General features: G+C 32.8%; 1 protein-coding gene across 1 annotated transcript in view; it reads right to left on the bottom strand.

Moving 5' to 3' along the window:
* LOC118747132 (neuropeptides capa receptor-like) overlaps window positions 1-17887 on the bottom strand; it is a 43588-nt gene that overhangs the window by 3364 nt on the left and 22337 nt on the right. Inside the window, exons 2-6 of the mRNA XM_036481120.1 lie at window positions 16232-16382; window positions 10004-10094; window positions 9397-9596; window positions 9030-9200; window positions 8810-8881 (exon numbers count right to left, since the gene is read on the bottom strand). Coding sequence (XP_036337013.1) covers window positions 8810-8881; window positions 9030-9200; window positions 9397-9596; window positions 10004-10094; window positions 16232-16382 — 685 coding nt within the window. The remainder of the gene's footprint in view (window positions 1-8809; window positions 8882-9029; window positions 9201-9396; window positions 9597-10003; window positions 10095-16231; window positions 16383-17887) is intronic.

The following is a 17887-nucleotide window of genomic DNA, read 5'->3' on the forward strand; positions in this document are numbered from 1 at the left end:
TGAGCGATTTTAAAAATTTTCGGCCATTTGGTATGTTATGCGAAGGCTAACAACTGTGCCAAGTTTGGAAGAAATTGGTGCTGCGGTTACCAAGATATACACATGTAACCGTAAGTGGGCGTGGCTACGCCCATTTTCCGAAAATTTATAATATTCTTATTTTTCGTCTAAAAATTATTGTAAATGTCAATTTTGAGTGAATTATCTTCAGTAGTTACTAAAATATCGCAGTTTTCGTATTTCTGGAAATTACCGTTATATGGGAAGTGGGCGTGGTTAAAGTCCGATTTCGCCCATTTTCAATACCAACCCACCTTGGATTAAGGGAAACCTACATACCAAATTTCGTTGAGATATCTCAATTTTTGTTCGAGTTATCGTGTACACGGACAGACGGACAGACGGACAGACGGACAGACGGACGGACAGACAGACATGGCTTAATCGATTTCTTTTTTCATCCTGATCATTTATGTATACATTTGTCTATATCTATCTCGATTCGTTTTGGCTGTTACAAACAACCGTTATGTGAACAAAATTAATATACCCTTGTGCACAAGTGCGCTCGGGTATAAAAATTACAATGATAGCTATGAGTATTGTGCAATAATTAAGTATATTACTAAGGGGTGCACTCTACACTAAATTGAGTTATGATTTTTTTTTTTTACACCAGAGTTGAGTAAAAGGAGTACATTTACAAATTTTTAAATTTTTTTGAATGTGCAGTTTTGTAGCCCATTAAATAAATTTTACTATAATAAAGAGCAAGTTTTAAGCGATTGCATTAGAAAAAAGGGGAAAAAGCCGTCAGTTTAAAAAATATTAAAAATCAACGCAATTTTGCAGTAGCTTAAAATTTGCACTTTATTATTCTAAAATATTATGGGCTACAAAACTGCACACTCAAAAAAATTCTAAAAACAATTGAAAAGATTTGTAAATTTGTAACGTACTCATTTTACTAAACTTCGATTTAAAAAAAAAAAATCATAACTCAAGTTATTGTACTATACTAAAATTTTGGGCACTAATCAGAGCTACCACTATAATTTTTCCAATTTTTTTTTGAGATGGCATATTTTCAAAAACTATTTTTTTTTTATAAATAAATTTGTATGTAATATTTCTTATTTTTTTTGTCGCCCCGTTCTCGAGATATTTAGAAAAGTATTACATGGATTTGTTGTTATTTTTGTGCTGTAAAGTTTTTAAAAATGTATTAATAAAGCTCAAACTTTATATTTATTTATTATTTATGTTTATGCCTCAACCTCAAAAATTTGAGACAAATCAAACACATGAAGTGTGAGCCTCGTCCGTTTTGGTACGGAACGCCCATATATAGACCAAGCAATACAGCAAGAGATCACCGAGATAGTAAAGTGTTAAAGGGAGTTGCCAGCACCATAAAATTTCTAGAGGAACGTTGAAGGGTGGGGAGTGAGGAAATTATCGAACAGCAGTCGCATGTCATATCTTACTTTACGGCATTACAGTTTTGCGGAAATCGCTGGGGATAGTCGCTCACTAATTCCAAAGTCGCCAAGGAAAGCATACATGCTTCTCACAGGAGCACTGCCATTCACGCCGACTGAATCCATGGAAACACTTCTTAACTTTCTGCCCGTGGACCTTTTCGGAAAGGCTTAGGCTAACTGCAATGCTATAAGACTTAACGTAGGAATAAAATGATACGAGTAATTACAAGTACATACTCGATACTTTTCGTTCGATACCAAGTAATTATGCACCAAGCACTGAGTAGGTATAGAAAAAAAATATTCGTATCGAAACCCGAAACCAAGCCGAGTTTTCCTTCGGATTTTTTTCCTCCACTAATATAAATCGCCCAGTGCCTTAGGGCTGTTTAAACGCCAGCGACCCTCAACTTATGAATGTTAATCTTTTTCCTGAAACCAGTATGAAATGAACTTTTTTAACAGATACTTTTGCTGTTCTTGCATCAGGGAATCCATTTCCGACGTCGCAAAACCGAAAATAAACATCAAACATGAATATGGGCACTGAGTACCTAATTCACGGTTCTATGGTTAAACGAGATTAACTTCTCGTAAATTTTTCCAAGGTATTAACTCCGTTCAATACCATTCATCATTAATCATATAGTTTTGCTGTGTTATGTTATTTTATCTATTTTCAGTTCCTTCATTATTAGCTTTTATTATTCGGAGTTTAGGCTTCGTCGAGGATGATTAATTTATTACTTAAAAAAATTAAATTTAAACCTGTTCATACGGAATACCCTCACAGCCAAAAGTACCGACACGAGTAGATATCGACACTTTAGACCCCAGATTTTTTGGGTATCGATACTTTACATCCGATGTTTTTCGGGTATCGATACTTTCTTACGGTATCTGCATGGTATCGTTTCTTCCTAACTAAACGCAATGTCAAAAGGGAAATACACCATATTTGGTCGCACCATCTTCTAAGCAACACCCGATACTTTCAGATCGCCAGACTACACAATTCGGCTTTTCTATATAAAGAAAAAGTTCGCCACACGGTTTTATTTCGTGGAGTGAATGGAAAGACCATTCGGTCTTGGTCCTCCAAGATAACTCTACAATCGTCTTCAGGGAACGCTCTAAACAAAATCTTAGTGTTGGAAGCAGGATACACTAGAAGAACGTCTCTCGAATTCTCTGCTCAAGCAAAGCTCGCGGTTATAAAAGTGGCAGCACTTTGGCTTATCGGATCTTCTATTAGACTGTTTACAGTAAGCATTAACTCCGTCAGAATGCTATAATGCAGACAAGTCCTTAACAAGATAGGTAATAAGCTTACTACCCTCGTTTGGTGGGTAACTGAATAGGAGACGAGCTTACAAGAAGGAAGCCATCCTGTTTGACGTCAAAACATAATATTATCTACCTGCAAAATATGGCACCCCTCGTCGAGAAGGCAAATAAAGGATGGCAGGAAGAACCGATGTGTGGGACAACCCGACAAATATAGCCCAGCTTTGATAAGAAAAAATATCAGTCACTCATTCTCCTTAGGCAAGTGACCGGAATTATAGCAAGTCACTGCTTAATGGGTGGGCACGCTAGCAGAATGGGCTTTGTCGACCATTGAAAGCGTAGAACATTATTTCCATCACTGCGCTGCCATATCGGTTGCTAGAACACGCTCATTTCACCATCACCGCTTTGCCATCTGGCGGACCTAAACAGCAGTCATTAACAAAATCCCGCAACTGGTTTTACTTTCAGGTGAGCGAACGAAAGCGAATACAAGCTCTCCAACGGTGCCAGTATGCCTCTCTCTTCTACTACAACGGTTGATAGGTTATCTGGCTAAAAATTGTTATTCTTTACTGCTTTTCATTGCTATAAACTAAATAAACATGTAGATAACCATCAAACGAAATAACTAGATAACTATGCAAATTTCAACACTCACAACGTGTTGTTGAATGATATTTCTGCTCAAAACAAAATGCCAAAAAAATACACGAGATGTGTAAACTTAGCTATCTATGACAAACTTTTTGTTTACCACGAGCACATGAATATTTAGCAGAATTCAGTTATGAATACTGAGTTTTAATTCCTTTCCGTTTTTCCTAAATTTCAAACTTTAATTCCACGAATCAATTTGTGTGTTGAAAAATTCTCATTTAGGAATTCGTAATGAAAAGATTAAATATTTGCCTCATTCTTCCGAGTGACCACACAATATCTAGATGAAAACGTTTCTCAGAATTCTGTGTGAGAATTTCGTACCTTTGTTTGTGGTTTTCATATTTATGTTTTAATGTTATTTATCTTCCAGTCACATACATTTATTCTGAAGAAATATCGAAGCGACTTTAAAAGTTACAGCTCCATCTACAGCACTTTGCATGTACATACATGTATACAGTATTACGGTGACCAGATTTCTGTGGACAAAGATCGGGACATTTGTAATGCATCGAATCCGAGCATAAAATTTTTCTAAAACCACAAAATTTGTACGGTGGCGAGAATGTCAATAGGGAAGAGACATTTTGGCAAGTTTTGGCTACTTTTCTTTGTTTAAAAAATGTTCATTATATTTAATGAAAATAAAGCTTACTATCTAAAAAGACTATGTAAATCAAAATTTAAAAATTTTGAATTTTAACAAATGCTGATACAAATTTTAAACATTTTAAACAGATTTTTTAAAATTGTTTTGAGTATGCCCATGCAATTCAAAGTGGAAGTTTGATGTAGCTTGGACTTACCGTTGATTTTTGGCTTTTTTTTTTGTTCGCGCTTTTTCTTCTATACAAAGTATGTTCGACATTTTTTTGTATGGAGAAAATGAGCAATACCTTCCACAAAAAAAAATTTACCAAAAATCAACGCTAAGTCCAAGCTATTTAAAATTTGCACTTTTAATTGAATGGGCTACAAAACTGCATACCCGGAATGTTTCTAAAAAATCGAATTAAAAAACTCAACATTTTGCTGAAACTTTCTCGAACCTAGCTAATTTTTGTACAACGTTTGAAATTTTGACTTGACTTATACTTTCATAAAAAAATAATAAATGTTGAATAATCGAAAGGGTAATAGCCAAATAATGTTAAAATGTCTCTTCCCTATTTATATCTTTGCTACAGGTTATATTTTTCATATCCATGAGTTTTTTGAGGGAACTAGTATTCCACTAAACTCAAGTTAGAATCGTTTCATGAAAAAATAACAAAACTTAAAGAATAATTAAAACCTTAAAACAAAATCCAGCCAAGTGTGATAGGCTGCAATATAGAGGAAGTACCAGTTTGACAGAATAAAACATAACCAAAAATCATAGAATGTAAAGATGGCAATGTTCATGGCTCCTTTATATTCTATGTTCTTTGTGATAACGAATGTTCTGCCACAAATATAAAGAATCGGGACACATATACGTCCCGACTTTTAAAAAAATATTCAGCGGGACAATTTTCTCAAAATCGGTATTGTGCCGCACAAAACGGGACGAATGGTCACCGTATGTATACATGTGCATAATAGCCGAATACTTAACAACATCCATATAAATACGTATATGTATACCTCAAATAGCTAAATAAATGTGCAACGAAGCGATTTGTTAATCTAATTGATATTTACACGAATATACATCGACACGGTTGCAGATGGAACAAAAAGGCGATGAAAATTGATTTGAGATTAAGGTGTGGCATGTACACGTACTTATGTATGCTTGTATAACGGTTAATTCGTTTTGAATATATTTTTCGTATTTGTAAGTACATATCGACGTACCTCTGCAAAAACGACACAACTCAAAACTCTATAAAATAAAATCTTTACTACAGTTACTTTACTAATGCTTGCTACTTACTTTAGTAAGGACTGGACATGGTTTATATGTATAAGGATTAAAGACATGAGTAACAAAAGTGAGGTGTTTTTTTTTTTGAAGTGAAACTTTTTTAGCGGCGGTTGGTTGGTTGAGAGTAAATTGGCAAATTTAACGGTCATTGCTTTTCTTAATCGAGATTACTCTTAATCGAGTAATCGAATATAATCCTTGAAATTCGTCTAATAGTCTAACGTCTCCCCTCCTGAAAAAGCTTCTTATAAAACTATTTGCCGATTGGAGGCGGAGTGAAATTGTAAGCCCTCTGCTTCTGTTATAACATCAGGACGTACGACACAAATTGGAAGTGAAGCTCGGCCTAACACTTAGCAAAAGTGTCAGTGCCGCATATTAGTTTTTTTTTTTAAATCCTTGAATAAATGCAAGCAAACGAAAAGCGGAACTTCGAACAAATCAGCTGCAAAAAGAGCTGCAACTGCCATTGAATCTTAACCGATTTCAAAATAAAAAATGCGGATTTCTTCATAAAACAGTTCACAGTATAGGGTCTACTCAACGTCCGCGAAAATTTCTTCTTCATTACTATCTTCTTTAACTGGAAAAATACTACTAAAACTTTTTAGTTTTGCTTGCGTCGATTGTGCAGCATCAACAGTTTTTTGCCTCTCCTTTTTCTATAATACTGGCGAGCCCCCGAGCAGGAAAATTTCAAAAATTTGAGTTTTAAGTATAGAGGTGGAATTTTCTGTGAATTTTTGGATCCCTCTAATGGTCATTACCTCCCATTTATTTGTATATTAACCGCAGACAACAAGCTCTTCATCGGCTATTGACCGTAAACGAGCTAGCGGTTGACAATAAAATTTTTGCAGAAAGCCTTGAAACTTATAGCATTCTTGATAGTCTACTGTACTTACTTACATACATGTACATTAGGGTGGTCCAAAAATGCATGTTGGGGGGAAAAAGTAAAGACGGAATTTGATTGCTCTCACCCCCAACGCTTATTCTATACCGAAAAAAATGTGTTCCTACTTTTTTTTTTGAAATCAAGAAATATTTAGAGGTCGCTCAAAGCGCTCAGCGCGGTATACTTTTTTCGATATAGAACAATCCCAGGTGGTGAGAGCATTACAATTGCGACTTTACTGGTTTTGGACAACCCTAATGTACATACACATATATATTTGTACATATTCACTATAGAAATTTATATACATTTGTGCATATATAGAGGCATACTCGAGTACCAGTGTTTATTTTGTGGCTTTTGAAAACATGAAAAAGGATTTCTTGGCCGGCAAACAGCAACAGTTGAAATACCGATTTAGAAGACTACATACATACATACAGATTCAGCAGTTAAATGGAATGCACAATAAACTCATAGTATGGTACTAGCACATATTCATATATTTATGTGCGTATACATACGCGCAAATATGTTTGCCTTGCTTAAGAATTTTTGTAAAGCGCTTGTTATAGTATACATTTCTGAAAATTGTGTGACTAATTAAATACTTTGAGGTTTTGACAAAACACAATCTGGAATATAGAAAAATGTTTTTGTGGGAAAAAATTAATTTTTTCGTAAAATTGCAAAAGACAGGATGAGATCGTTTTTAATTGGGGAAAAATTTATACTAGAATAATAAATATGAATATTTGTGAGCATGTTTCTTACTCTTTCACGCTAAATGTATTTTAATGAAAGTTGCCACATAGATAGGGTATAAAACATATACTATATTTTTACAAGAAAGTTTCCACCTGTTTTGGAAGTTCAAATCAATTTAAAACTAAGGCAAACAAAATATTACAATACTGTATACTTATGTGAACTGAAAGGGCTTCCAAAAAGATTTATTTCGAAGATATTTTAAAAAAGGTTGCCAACTGTTTTGAGAGTTAGAATCTATTAATTCTTAAGTTAAGTAAAGTAGCACAACAACATGGGTGCCAAACAAAAGGAGTTCAAAAATAATTAATTGAAAAAATCTCCTTTAAGAGGATCGCCACCTGTGCAAAAAGTAAAAATAAATTTACATAGTTAACAAGTTTAACAAAATATTTTACTATGGGTGTCCAACAAAAGAGGTTTGAGAAAAGTTTAATTAAAAGATATTCTCAAAGGGAGCTGCCACGTTTACTTTAGTTTGGGTATTACACGCGAGCGGTTTGACGAATCCAGTTTATATTTCGAAAATGTTTTTATTAGTTTAGGAATTTAGTTCACAAGAATTTTTGTTGCATAGAACAAGCTTTGGCTCCACTAGCTGTGGTTAAAACCTGGAATTTAGTGTTCATAATTCACTGGAAGCTTGATTTTTCAACCAACTTGATTATTTTTTTTTAATGAAAGTTTATAAAATTTGTAAGAGACTAGCTGAGCCCGATTTTTGAACTTTTGTATGTTTGAATTAATTTTTTTAGTGCAATTGCGGAAAAAGTAGCAATTTTGAAGAAAATCGATTCTCTTCTTCCAGTTAATAAAAAATACATAATAAAAACCAAAACAAAATTAAGGTTCACCAAAACCGAAAAAATAACAAAAAAAAATTGAAATGTTATAAAAAAAACTTTTCACCAAAATTAATTTTTTTGTGAGTTTTTAGAAAAAATTTCGGTATGCCATTTTATAGATGGTGAAATCTCAAAGCCAGTTTCATGAAATCAATTGGAGTTAAAAAAAAATTTAGTAGTATGTAAACTGACAGAAAAAGAATATTTCACTTAAATTGGTTTCGTGAAACCGGTAGTTAGTATAATAAAGTGCACGTTCCAAGTGGCTAAGAGTTTGCGTTGATTTTTAATATTTTTTTCTCTAACTGTTCGAGCACATCTGCGTGTTGGGTAGTTTATATTCTAATTATATATGTATATGTATTATTAAAAATCAACGCGAACTCTTAACCACTTGAAACTTTCATTCTATGATGCTAAAATTTCAAGATCTATAAAAGCGCATACCCCAAATTGTTTAAAAACTAAAAAAACAAATTTATTTTGATAAAAACTTTTTTTACAACATTTTTTATTTTTCTTTTTGTTTCGGGAGAGCCCTACACGTGTTCCCAACTAATTATTATGTAATATGTATTAGCTGCAACAGGAGATTCGATTTGCTTCAAAATTGCAAATTGTCCAGCATTTTGCACTAAAAAATTGAATACAAGGCAGTGGAAATTCAAGAATCGGGATCAACTGGTTTCTGGAAAATTTTATAAGCTTTCATTAAAAAGAAAAAGTAATCAAACTGAGTGAAAAATGAAGGCTCCACTGCATTATGAATAGTAAATGATAGTTTAGAACCACTGTGCGCTGGTGCCTCAGTGAGGTATTTTTCCTTATGCTTAACAGAAGATAAGAAAAGTGTACATATATCTAATTTATTTTTAAAGTGCGCACCTGAGTTCGTTGTCGACCTAATAGAAAAGTATGTACGTAAATATAGAAACTTCCGTTTGTCACTTACCCAACATGCGGATAACCGCTTTACGCGACTGTTGATGTCGAGATTCACGATGCATAGAGCCTTGTTGAACACCTGTATGAAAGGATGAGATAAAAGGATTAGAAATATGAGAAGACTTTAATTAAATAGTAAAAGCATTAGAAATAATTGTATATGAAACTTGTGCTTTCTTTATAATTAAATATGTAGTGTTTCTAAGGAGCACTTTCGCTGCACTTACCCAATTGCAACGTGGTGCTGAAACGTATCTGCGCGCCCATCTTGCCATACAAGATTATAATCAGCAACATCGGTATAACGAAGAAAACGCAGAAGGACAGCTCAAATAAAGGGAAACTTTCAGGATAATCAACCATACTGCAAAAGGCGGATTCGGGTATTTTTGCGTCGGCTGTTTGAAGAGGAGAAAAAAACTGATTTAAATATACCCATATATACATATACATATCTAAGCACAAATACTTTTACACGCTATTAAATAGGGCTAGAGAAAATTTGACAGCAATTGAAAATTTTCAACACATTTGGAAGGGGTAAAAAAAATATTTGAATATAAAATTTATTGTACAAATGATTGGCATACTTACTGAGGGGATAAGTCAAATACTCTATGTCCGTACACAGACCAAACGGAATGGCACTTATTAAGCTTATAATCCAAAGGGCAGCAATAATACGAACTGCACGCTTGAAGCCGCTCATCGCATACAAATGCAATGGATGGCAAATGGCGAGGAAGCGTTCCATGGAGAAGGCGACGATGGTGAGCACGGAGACGTACGTCGAACTAAGAAAAAGGAGAAAAAATATAAATTATGGTTAAGAAAAATTTCAAATGAAACCATAATATAAACCGCATGAAAAAACAAATTTAAGTAGTGAATGTATATGAATAGTACATACACATTAGACTGGATCGTGAAAATAAGTTTGCAATTACCCACCTAGTTTTACAGTTTACTTTAAGAGGATTTTAGTTCAAATAACTCAATTTCTACGCCATTAAATAAGACTTGAGTTTGTTTAGGATTCGCTAAGGATGCAAATTTTTATGACCCTGAAATCCTCTCGAAGTAAGCTATCAAACTAGTGGGGGTAGTGCAAAGTTTTTTTTTTTTATCGCATGTGGATCGACCCGGGCTAATACACATTGCTCATTTGTATTTATGTAAATTATTCATATTAAGTACTTACGCTTCTGAAATGAACGCACGTATCTTGCAGAAGGGCAGTCCGAACAGGTAGGGATATTGATGCCAATATAAAAATATTTCCGCAGGTAAACCTAAATTTCGCCATAAAGAGGGGGAAAAAAAAATATTATGTAATTTTGTGGTTTCGGATTATGTTTTTAAGCTTATGGCTTTACAGCTGGTGGTGAAAAATTTTCTGTTTAATAGTACTTGTGAAACAAGCAATCGTAAAAGTTCACTTATCTAAGTAAATATGTATGTAAATATGTACATAAATCACCGCAAACATTTCCCCTGTGCGCATTTACGCTCTTTAAATACTAATAAGGAGATTTAAAAAGAGCTTACACAAATATAAGCAGTCTGCTGCGTAAAGTTTTCGTATAAATTATTTATGTATGCGTCGGCACGACCGATATGATTATATGAAAAAATCAATAAAAATTTAATGCATTGCCGTTCAATGCAAGCCTATAAATCTTAGGCGTTGCAAAAAATAGTCGCTATGCAATATCTTTAGTAAATTGAATATTTAACAAAAAATACAGCTGAAGCTGTGACACTTTAGCGTACAATATTTAGATTTGCCAAAAGGCAGAAAATTTGGCTGAAAACGTAGCAGTGAAGAAGTAGTCCCAGGCATTTTAAAGCATTTTATAGAAGAGGAATAAGTGACATCTATTTTTTTTTTTTTTATTTAAACAGTAAATGCTTTGGTATTCACAAAATTGCGTACGAGCTAAAACTTTTTTTGTTAATTTTGTATTAAAATATGGCCTAAAGCCAAGTATGAAACTGTGTACGAAAATTAGGAAAAAAAAGTTTGAGCAAAATTGCAAAGTTTTTAATAGGAATTTCTAGATAAAATCGGGCATGCAGTTTATAGCCCATTCCATTTTTGTATAATAATATGCAAATTTCAAATGACTAAAAATTTGCTTTTTTCCATGTAAAGTGTTTTCAGATTTTTTTTTTTGAAATTCTTATTAAAAAGTTTACGATCTTGCTGATCCTAATTTTTTCATACACATTTCCATAATTAGTTTCAAAAGGGGTTGCTAGAGTATAAGCCATATTTTAATATACAATTTTTTATTTTTTTTTTTGTACAATATGTATTTATTTATTGAATTTTTCTTTCGAAACTAACAATAAGTTTTCAAATCTTACAAACTACTATTAAATTTAAAATTTCTGCGTTAATGCTTAGACTTTTTTTTATTTTTTTCATACATATATATTTATTACAGTTGTTGCGGCTGTCCGAATGGACAAGAATCCGAGCTGCAGGATCGCTGTATATCGTGCTGGGCAGGCGGTCTGAAAGGACTTGTTTCCACGCCGCGCCAGTAGGCTGTGTTCGGACGGAAAGGACAAGTTTCCGAGCCGCATTGACACTGGTGTTGGGTAGTCGGTCTGAAAGGACGAGTTCCAGAGCCGAAATTGATATATTACAAACATCGAAATTTATTATATAGCGCATCATTTGATAATATCGGAGAAATCCTTTCTTTTTAGTCTTCTTGCATATCTCGGGCTAAGAAGAGCTCTCGCTAGTCGATTTGGATGGTTGATTAACCGTGCTGAGTAACTGGTGCTTAGCTCTCTTATGTCCTCATGCACCGTATTTTTAATTAAGATCTTTGTGGATATTCGTATTTTTTTTGACTACAGTCTTTGAACTCTGATCAAAATGGAATTGCACGCTGTGCCCCAAAGCCCGATTCCATATGCCCAACATGGTTTAATCATCATATTATTTAAAAAGGAACATCTTGTTATTTAGGCTTAATTTAGATTTGTGTTCTATAATAGCCCATTGAATGCTTGCTTGTTTTAGTTTCGCTTGAGAAATTTTGTTTTCTATATGCTTTTTCCAGGCAAGTATTCTATCTAGTGTCATCCCAAGGTATTTGACACTATCTTTTTGTGGTAGCCTTGCTGTTTATTTTTAGTGGTGGGCAAGTTTCTTTCTTAAACGTAAATGTTGTCTGAACACACTTGCTTTCGTTAACCTTTATTCTCCAAGAACCTAGCCATAGCTCTAACTTTTTCAAATATTCTTGCAGCTTGTAAGAAGCCTCTTTAGGGTCTGAACTATTGCTTAGGATAGCTGTGTCGTCAGTAAACGTTGAAGTGGTTAGACTATCATCAATTGGCAAATCACGATTGTATATTACGTACAATATGGCTCCTAGAACACTGCCTTGAGGGACACCTGCATATATTGGGTGACTTTCCGTTCTAAAGGAATTCTGCCTGACTCAGCAGAAAGCTTTCCAGAATTGCATACGTATTTGCAGGGAGTGAAACCTGGCGTGCCATTCGAGATATCTGCGGTTCGATTCTACGGGCAGCGAATTTTTTGACCGACTTCAATTACAGGAGCAAGGTTAAAAATGCGTACGGATTCCTTGTTGTGCGTGGCAACGGATCACTTTGAAACATTTGAATCGTTTTCGATTATTATTTTGTTATCGGAAAGATAATACCTCAAGGATGGTATCGTACTAATCTTAGTTTAGCAGTATAAAGAAATAAATTGTAAATGAGCATTGCTGTCGGTTGTATTTTTTGTTTAAAATATTATTTGTGGTAATTTTTTTCTTAAATTTACATCGTTTTATTTTAATTTGATTTTCTTTTAATCCGTAGATTTTATCGTAAAAAAGGTAATTTTTAAATTCATTTAAATTTTGGAAATTTATTTAATTTAATTTTTTTTTCTGTTCTGTTCTTAATTCAAACGAAAACAAAATTTTCTCACCGTTTGCCCTTATTTTACAATCGAACGCGCAAATAGAAAGGTACAATGAAAATGCGACATTTTTTGGTAGAAATGAAAACACCATACATTTTTATTAGTTTTTATTGTTACTCAGTAGAGATGAGAATGTTACTCATACGCCATGTACAACATTGGTTTTTAACCTTTCCGTGATAAATGGTAGATCCAATATGGATCCGCCATTTTGAATTTTTCCAATCTCACTTCGAATTCGAATTTATTGAATCCAGAAATATACATTTAGTTATGGCTTTTGTCGCTTATCTCGATTTTCACTAGCGATTCATAGCAAAATTTTCTGAAAACCGGTCGGAAAATGGTAATTTTGGTACCGACAAATTGCTTTTTTCAAGCCGCGCACACTTTCGATTCTACATAAGAATTAAATTTTTTTAATAACAATGGGTCTCAATCATTTTTGGCTTGGGCTGCATGCATTTTGACGGGGAATGATCCATATATACTCATATTATTTAAATTTAATTACATTTAATTTCTAGAAAATTATTGTATTTTTTCTATTCTTAATTAATTTTTAGATTTTATTGTTTTAAAAACATAATATTTTTTTAACCGACTTCACAAAGACGAGAATATTTTTAATTTTATTTTTTATTTTTTTTTTATGTATGTTACCGCATAACTTGGACCACGATAATCGATTTCGAATTTCCATCGAAAAGTAATTAAGTAAGTTAATTTGGGTTAGATGCGATCATTGGATCATGATGAAAATAACGATAATCTTAAATTTTTATATGAGAATTGACGTCGGTTTTGTTTCTTGCTTAAAAATTACTTGTTTCATTTAATTTTTAGAAATTGTTATTTTTTCTTGCTTCTCAAATGAAATTTTTTTCTTTACAATTTAATGTTCTGAAATTTTTTTGCAGACTGTAGGTGTGCTTATGGTTAAACGATTGTTGTTTTTGCTAAAAAACACAACCAATCATGCTAACAAAAACAACCATGATAGACTATGGCAAATGCCGAAAACCGCCTTTTTACTTTAATTCACCTTTTTACAATTTCCTCTATTTTAAAGCTCTTTCGTGTGAAACAAGTTACATCAATTAAGAGAACACAATTACTAGGCCTTGTCTATTAAATTTGATTGTCTCAAGAATGTGGTAATCTGGTGAAGTGTTTGCACAAATTCAAGCATATATTTTGCTAATTTACATTTAAATGAATAGTATACGCGTGGCTTCAAGTGTGCACGAAAATAATTTTACAATTCTAAATTCTTGGCAATGTGATTATGCAACAGTAATAATATCTAGTAAATACTTGGTATAAATGTCATAACAGCAAGAGGCAAAATTCATTGTTTTGATCCGAGATGGTACATACAAATGTACATACATACATACATACATACATATATTACTATGCTTGCTTAGCTCATTAAATGGGTTAGTGAAAATCTTCCTACTTAGCCTTTAGAAGGTGAAAATACATATATGTTTGCTAGTTTTGAAAGAGCATGTAGATTTTGGTACTCATTAACATCAAGAACTCTATTTCTTCTTGTATCTTAAATTCCTCACACTTGCCTAACGGTGCTTGGCTAGCCAAGGACATGCGTCTATGTACATAGATAAGTTGAATGCGATTATGCAGAGCTTGCCGACGCGTCAGTGGTGTTTATGAATTAGGAGATTGTCTGCGTATAAGTAAGTACTACTATGTTGCCAAACCTTTTGCTATCTGTAAAATGTGTTGGCTGTCTAAAGCAACAATGTCTGCCTGTTATTACGTTATGCTAATTTTACAATTTGATTTGAGTGACGCTGTGACATTACTGTTGTTTATTTGTTATTTTCCAACTTATTTGCATAAACTGTTTATACAAATACATATGTACATACATACATACAAACCTATGTACATAAATAGTTACATATGAGCACAATGTCGTAATCTACATTGCAGGCAATTTTAATCAGTTTTCTGTTTTCGTTTTGCATTTAATTGACTGTATTCATTATGTTGGCAATAGTTGTGATTGTCGTTTGTGCAACTAGTTATATGTATACTTTTGTGCACTGTGACCAGTTTGGGTTCAAACAACGCTTGTAAATAAAATATCTTAAAATGAATTTATACATTTTTTATTCCTTTTTCGAAGTAACTTACGAGAATATTAGGTATTTAAACGGTCACATAATAAATATGTACTATATCGGCGATCTAAACCTTTTAGCGTTCTAAAATTAAAATAAAAAACACTCTACTTGTTTCCAAGGACAAATGGCCCCGTAATCACTCGACTGTAATCCTATGAAATTTTGCATTTGGAGTTAATGCTACAGAAATTTAGATGCGCGCCGCATGCAACAGTTTTGAAAAAAAAGACTTAGGCGTGGTTTGGCAGATAGAAGCCAATAATAGTCTAATTGCCTTTTAAATCAAATTTTACCACGATCTTAGTTATAAGAATAAGTTACAATAAGTTCTGTTTCGAGCATAAGTTGTTCTCCTCAATCAAATCCGCCGGCTCAATCGATCTCACAGCCGAAAAGCGTGGTCTCTGCAGGCGCTGCAACAACAAATCTAATGTAAAATGTAATATACATATGTATGACGAAGTTACGTATGTAAGAAGATCAGTGCTATTGTGTGCTCTGCCAGCGCCGGTCAGAGATCAAATCTACTGCAAATCAAGAACATATTCTTGCTAATAAATGCTAAGGACCAAAATGGTCCATTAACCTTAGTAACATAATTTTCTTATTTATTCCGCTGTTCGAACACATATTAATACAGGAAGTACATATCTGAAGTCGAAGGACGTATGGAACATTATATCAAGTTTTCAACTCAAAAACTTTTTCTCTTCCACAAGATGTGAAACAATATATTACAAATATTGGCCCAAATATTCCAACTCTTACACCGGGGTTAAAAAAACGCTACTCAAATAAACGAAATAAATGTTTAATGCCTAAAAACTGCAACGGTTCTTATTATTGTTTAATCTAAAAAATTTTTGTCAGAACAAATATGTAAATATATATTTATGTACATCTATTTGGGACAAGATCAAGGCGCACGCCACAAACCGGAAGAGAAGCGCGGCCAAACACTAACGTATGTGTAAGCGCCATTCTATATATATATTGGGGACAACGTGGCGTATGAGTATATAAAGTACACTGACGAAAACGTAAAACGTAAAACGTAAAAAATTTGCTTAAATTGTTAAATTTGTTAATTAAAATAAATAAATAAAAAGCGTTTTTTATATTATTAGAAAATTTTTAAAATTATGTTAATTAAATTTGTGTTAATTTTTGTTTTTGAATCTACTTATATAACATCGTAAATGGTTTTTGTATTTCAAAAGAATCCATTTATTACATATATTCAATATACAAAAAAATCTTTTTTTTTAATTTATTTAAAATTCATTGAAATATATTACATTTTTTTACTTACCAAAAAGTAAATATATTAGATCCGAAACTGCCAGGCTAAATAGATAATAATTTGTGGCTGTATGCATGGTAGGATGTCGTACAATAACAACACAAACCAGAATATTACCCAGCATGCCGGTGATGAAAATGCCTCCAAAGATTATTGTGATCTAGAAAAATAAGAAAAGAGCGAACGTTTTTTGTAATTATTTTCTGCTTAATTTCGTTCTATAATATAACATGTCATTATTATATATTAACATACATATATGTATATATTCCCTGCAGGAAATGGGACTAGTTTGTAACTAACTAGCAGTCGACTAGTTGTAACTATTTATTAACTATATATTTCCTTTGGCCGTAACTAACTACTTTTTTAGACATTAGATGTCAACTAACTTGTAGCTAACTACTTTTGGACATAAAATATCAATAAAAAAATATTTTGTCTATTTTTTATATTTTTTTATTTATTTTATTTGGCATTACATATTTGCCTATTTGGTTATATGTTCCTTTGTAGGTTGTCCCACATTTGAATTACATCAGACATAACATCAAAATAATAATGTAAAATTTCGATCTTTGTTTTATTTGTCCTGAATTCGAAAAAGAATCTGCGAAGTGCAGAAAAAAGTGTATTGAAATTATTTTTGTAAGAGGATATTTACATAGAAACTTCCCAGCAGGAAATGTATCTAACTATAAGCTAACTTTAAGTTGATTAGGAAGGAGCTAAAAGTCACTATTATCTGTATATTTTCTTTGATGAAAGCTAACTATATTTTTATGGCGATGGCCGCGAAATAGTCAAGGGTGGTTACCTCTGCATTTGATGTAACTTACTTGTAACTAACTACTTTTCGACATAAAATATCAATAGGAAAAACAAAATATTTATTTTTATTTACTTTATTTAATTTATTACATTACATATTTGTTTACATATTCTGTTGTAGGTGGTCCCATATTCGAACTCCGTCAGACATAACTTCAAAACGATAATATGACATTTCGATCTTCCTTTTATTTGTCCTCAATCCGAAAAATATTCGCGAAGAGCCGGATATTTAAATAGAAACGCGTATAAAGAAAACAATATCCTGCATTACTCTTGCATTACTCGTCAACTAGTTTCAATTTAGCTTTTTGTAACTAACTACAAGTCATATATATTATATAGAAATCTCGCAAAAAAGCTAACTACAGGTGGGTTATTTTTTATCGATTGACAATTTTTTCTGCACTGTTGTAAAGAAAACAAACTCAAGATAACATCTGCATAACTCCTGCACGACTTTATAACTCATTTAAAGTCACTTTTGTCATAGCTAATTAGAAGTTAGTTATTTATGGAAATCCCGCAAAAAAGCTAACTGTAAGTTGGTTATTTGAATGAATTTATAATTTCTTTTTTCTGCAGGGCTCGTACTTGTGTCTGCAAATCGCAAAAAACTTGCGTAAGCCAAAGGCGAACAATAAGTTAAATATTGTCAAAATAACATGATATATTTGGTTTTGTGTCATAGCTATGTATATGTATAATCACAGCTAGTAAAATACACATTTTCACAATGCATAATTGTCCTACTTCCCTCCCCTCTTCTGTTTACTTTTGCAGACAGATTAAATACTCCCTGTAGCGCAAAAAAAAGCAAATTCCGCCAGGAAA

This window comes from Rhagoletis pomonella, unplaced genomic scaffold (genome assembly GCF_013731165.1).
Source record: "Rhagoletis pomonella isolate Grant_MI unplaced genomic scaffold, Rhpom_1.0 Rhpom_scaffold_00011, whole genome shotgun sequence".
In the NCBI taxonomy this organism is placed as follows: Eukaryota; Metazoa; Arthropoda; class Insecta; order Diptera; family Tephritidae; genus Rhagoletis; species Rhagoletis pomonella.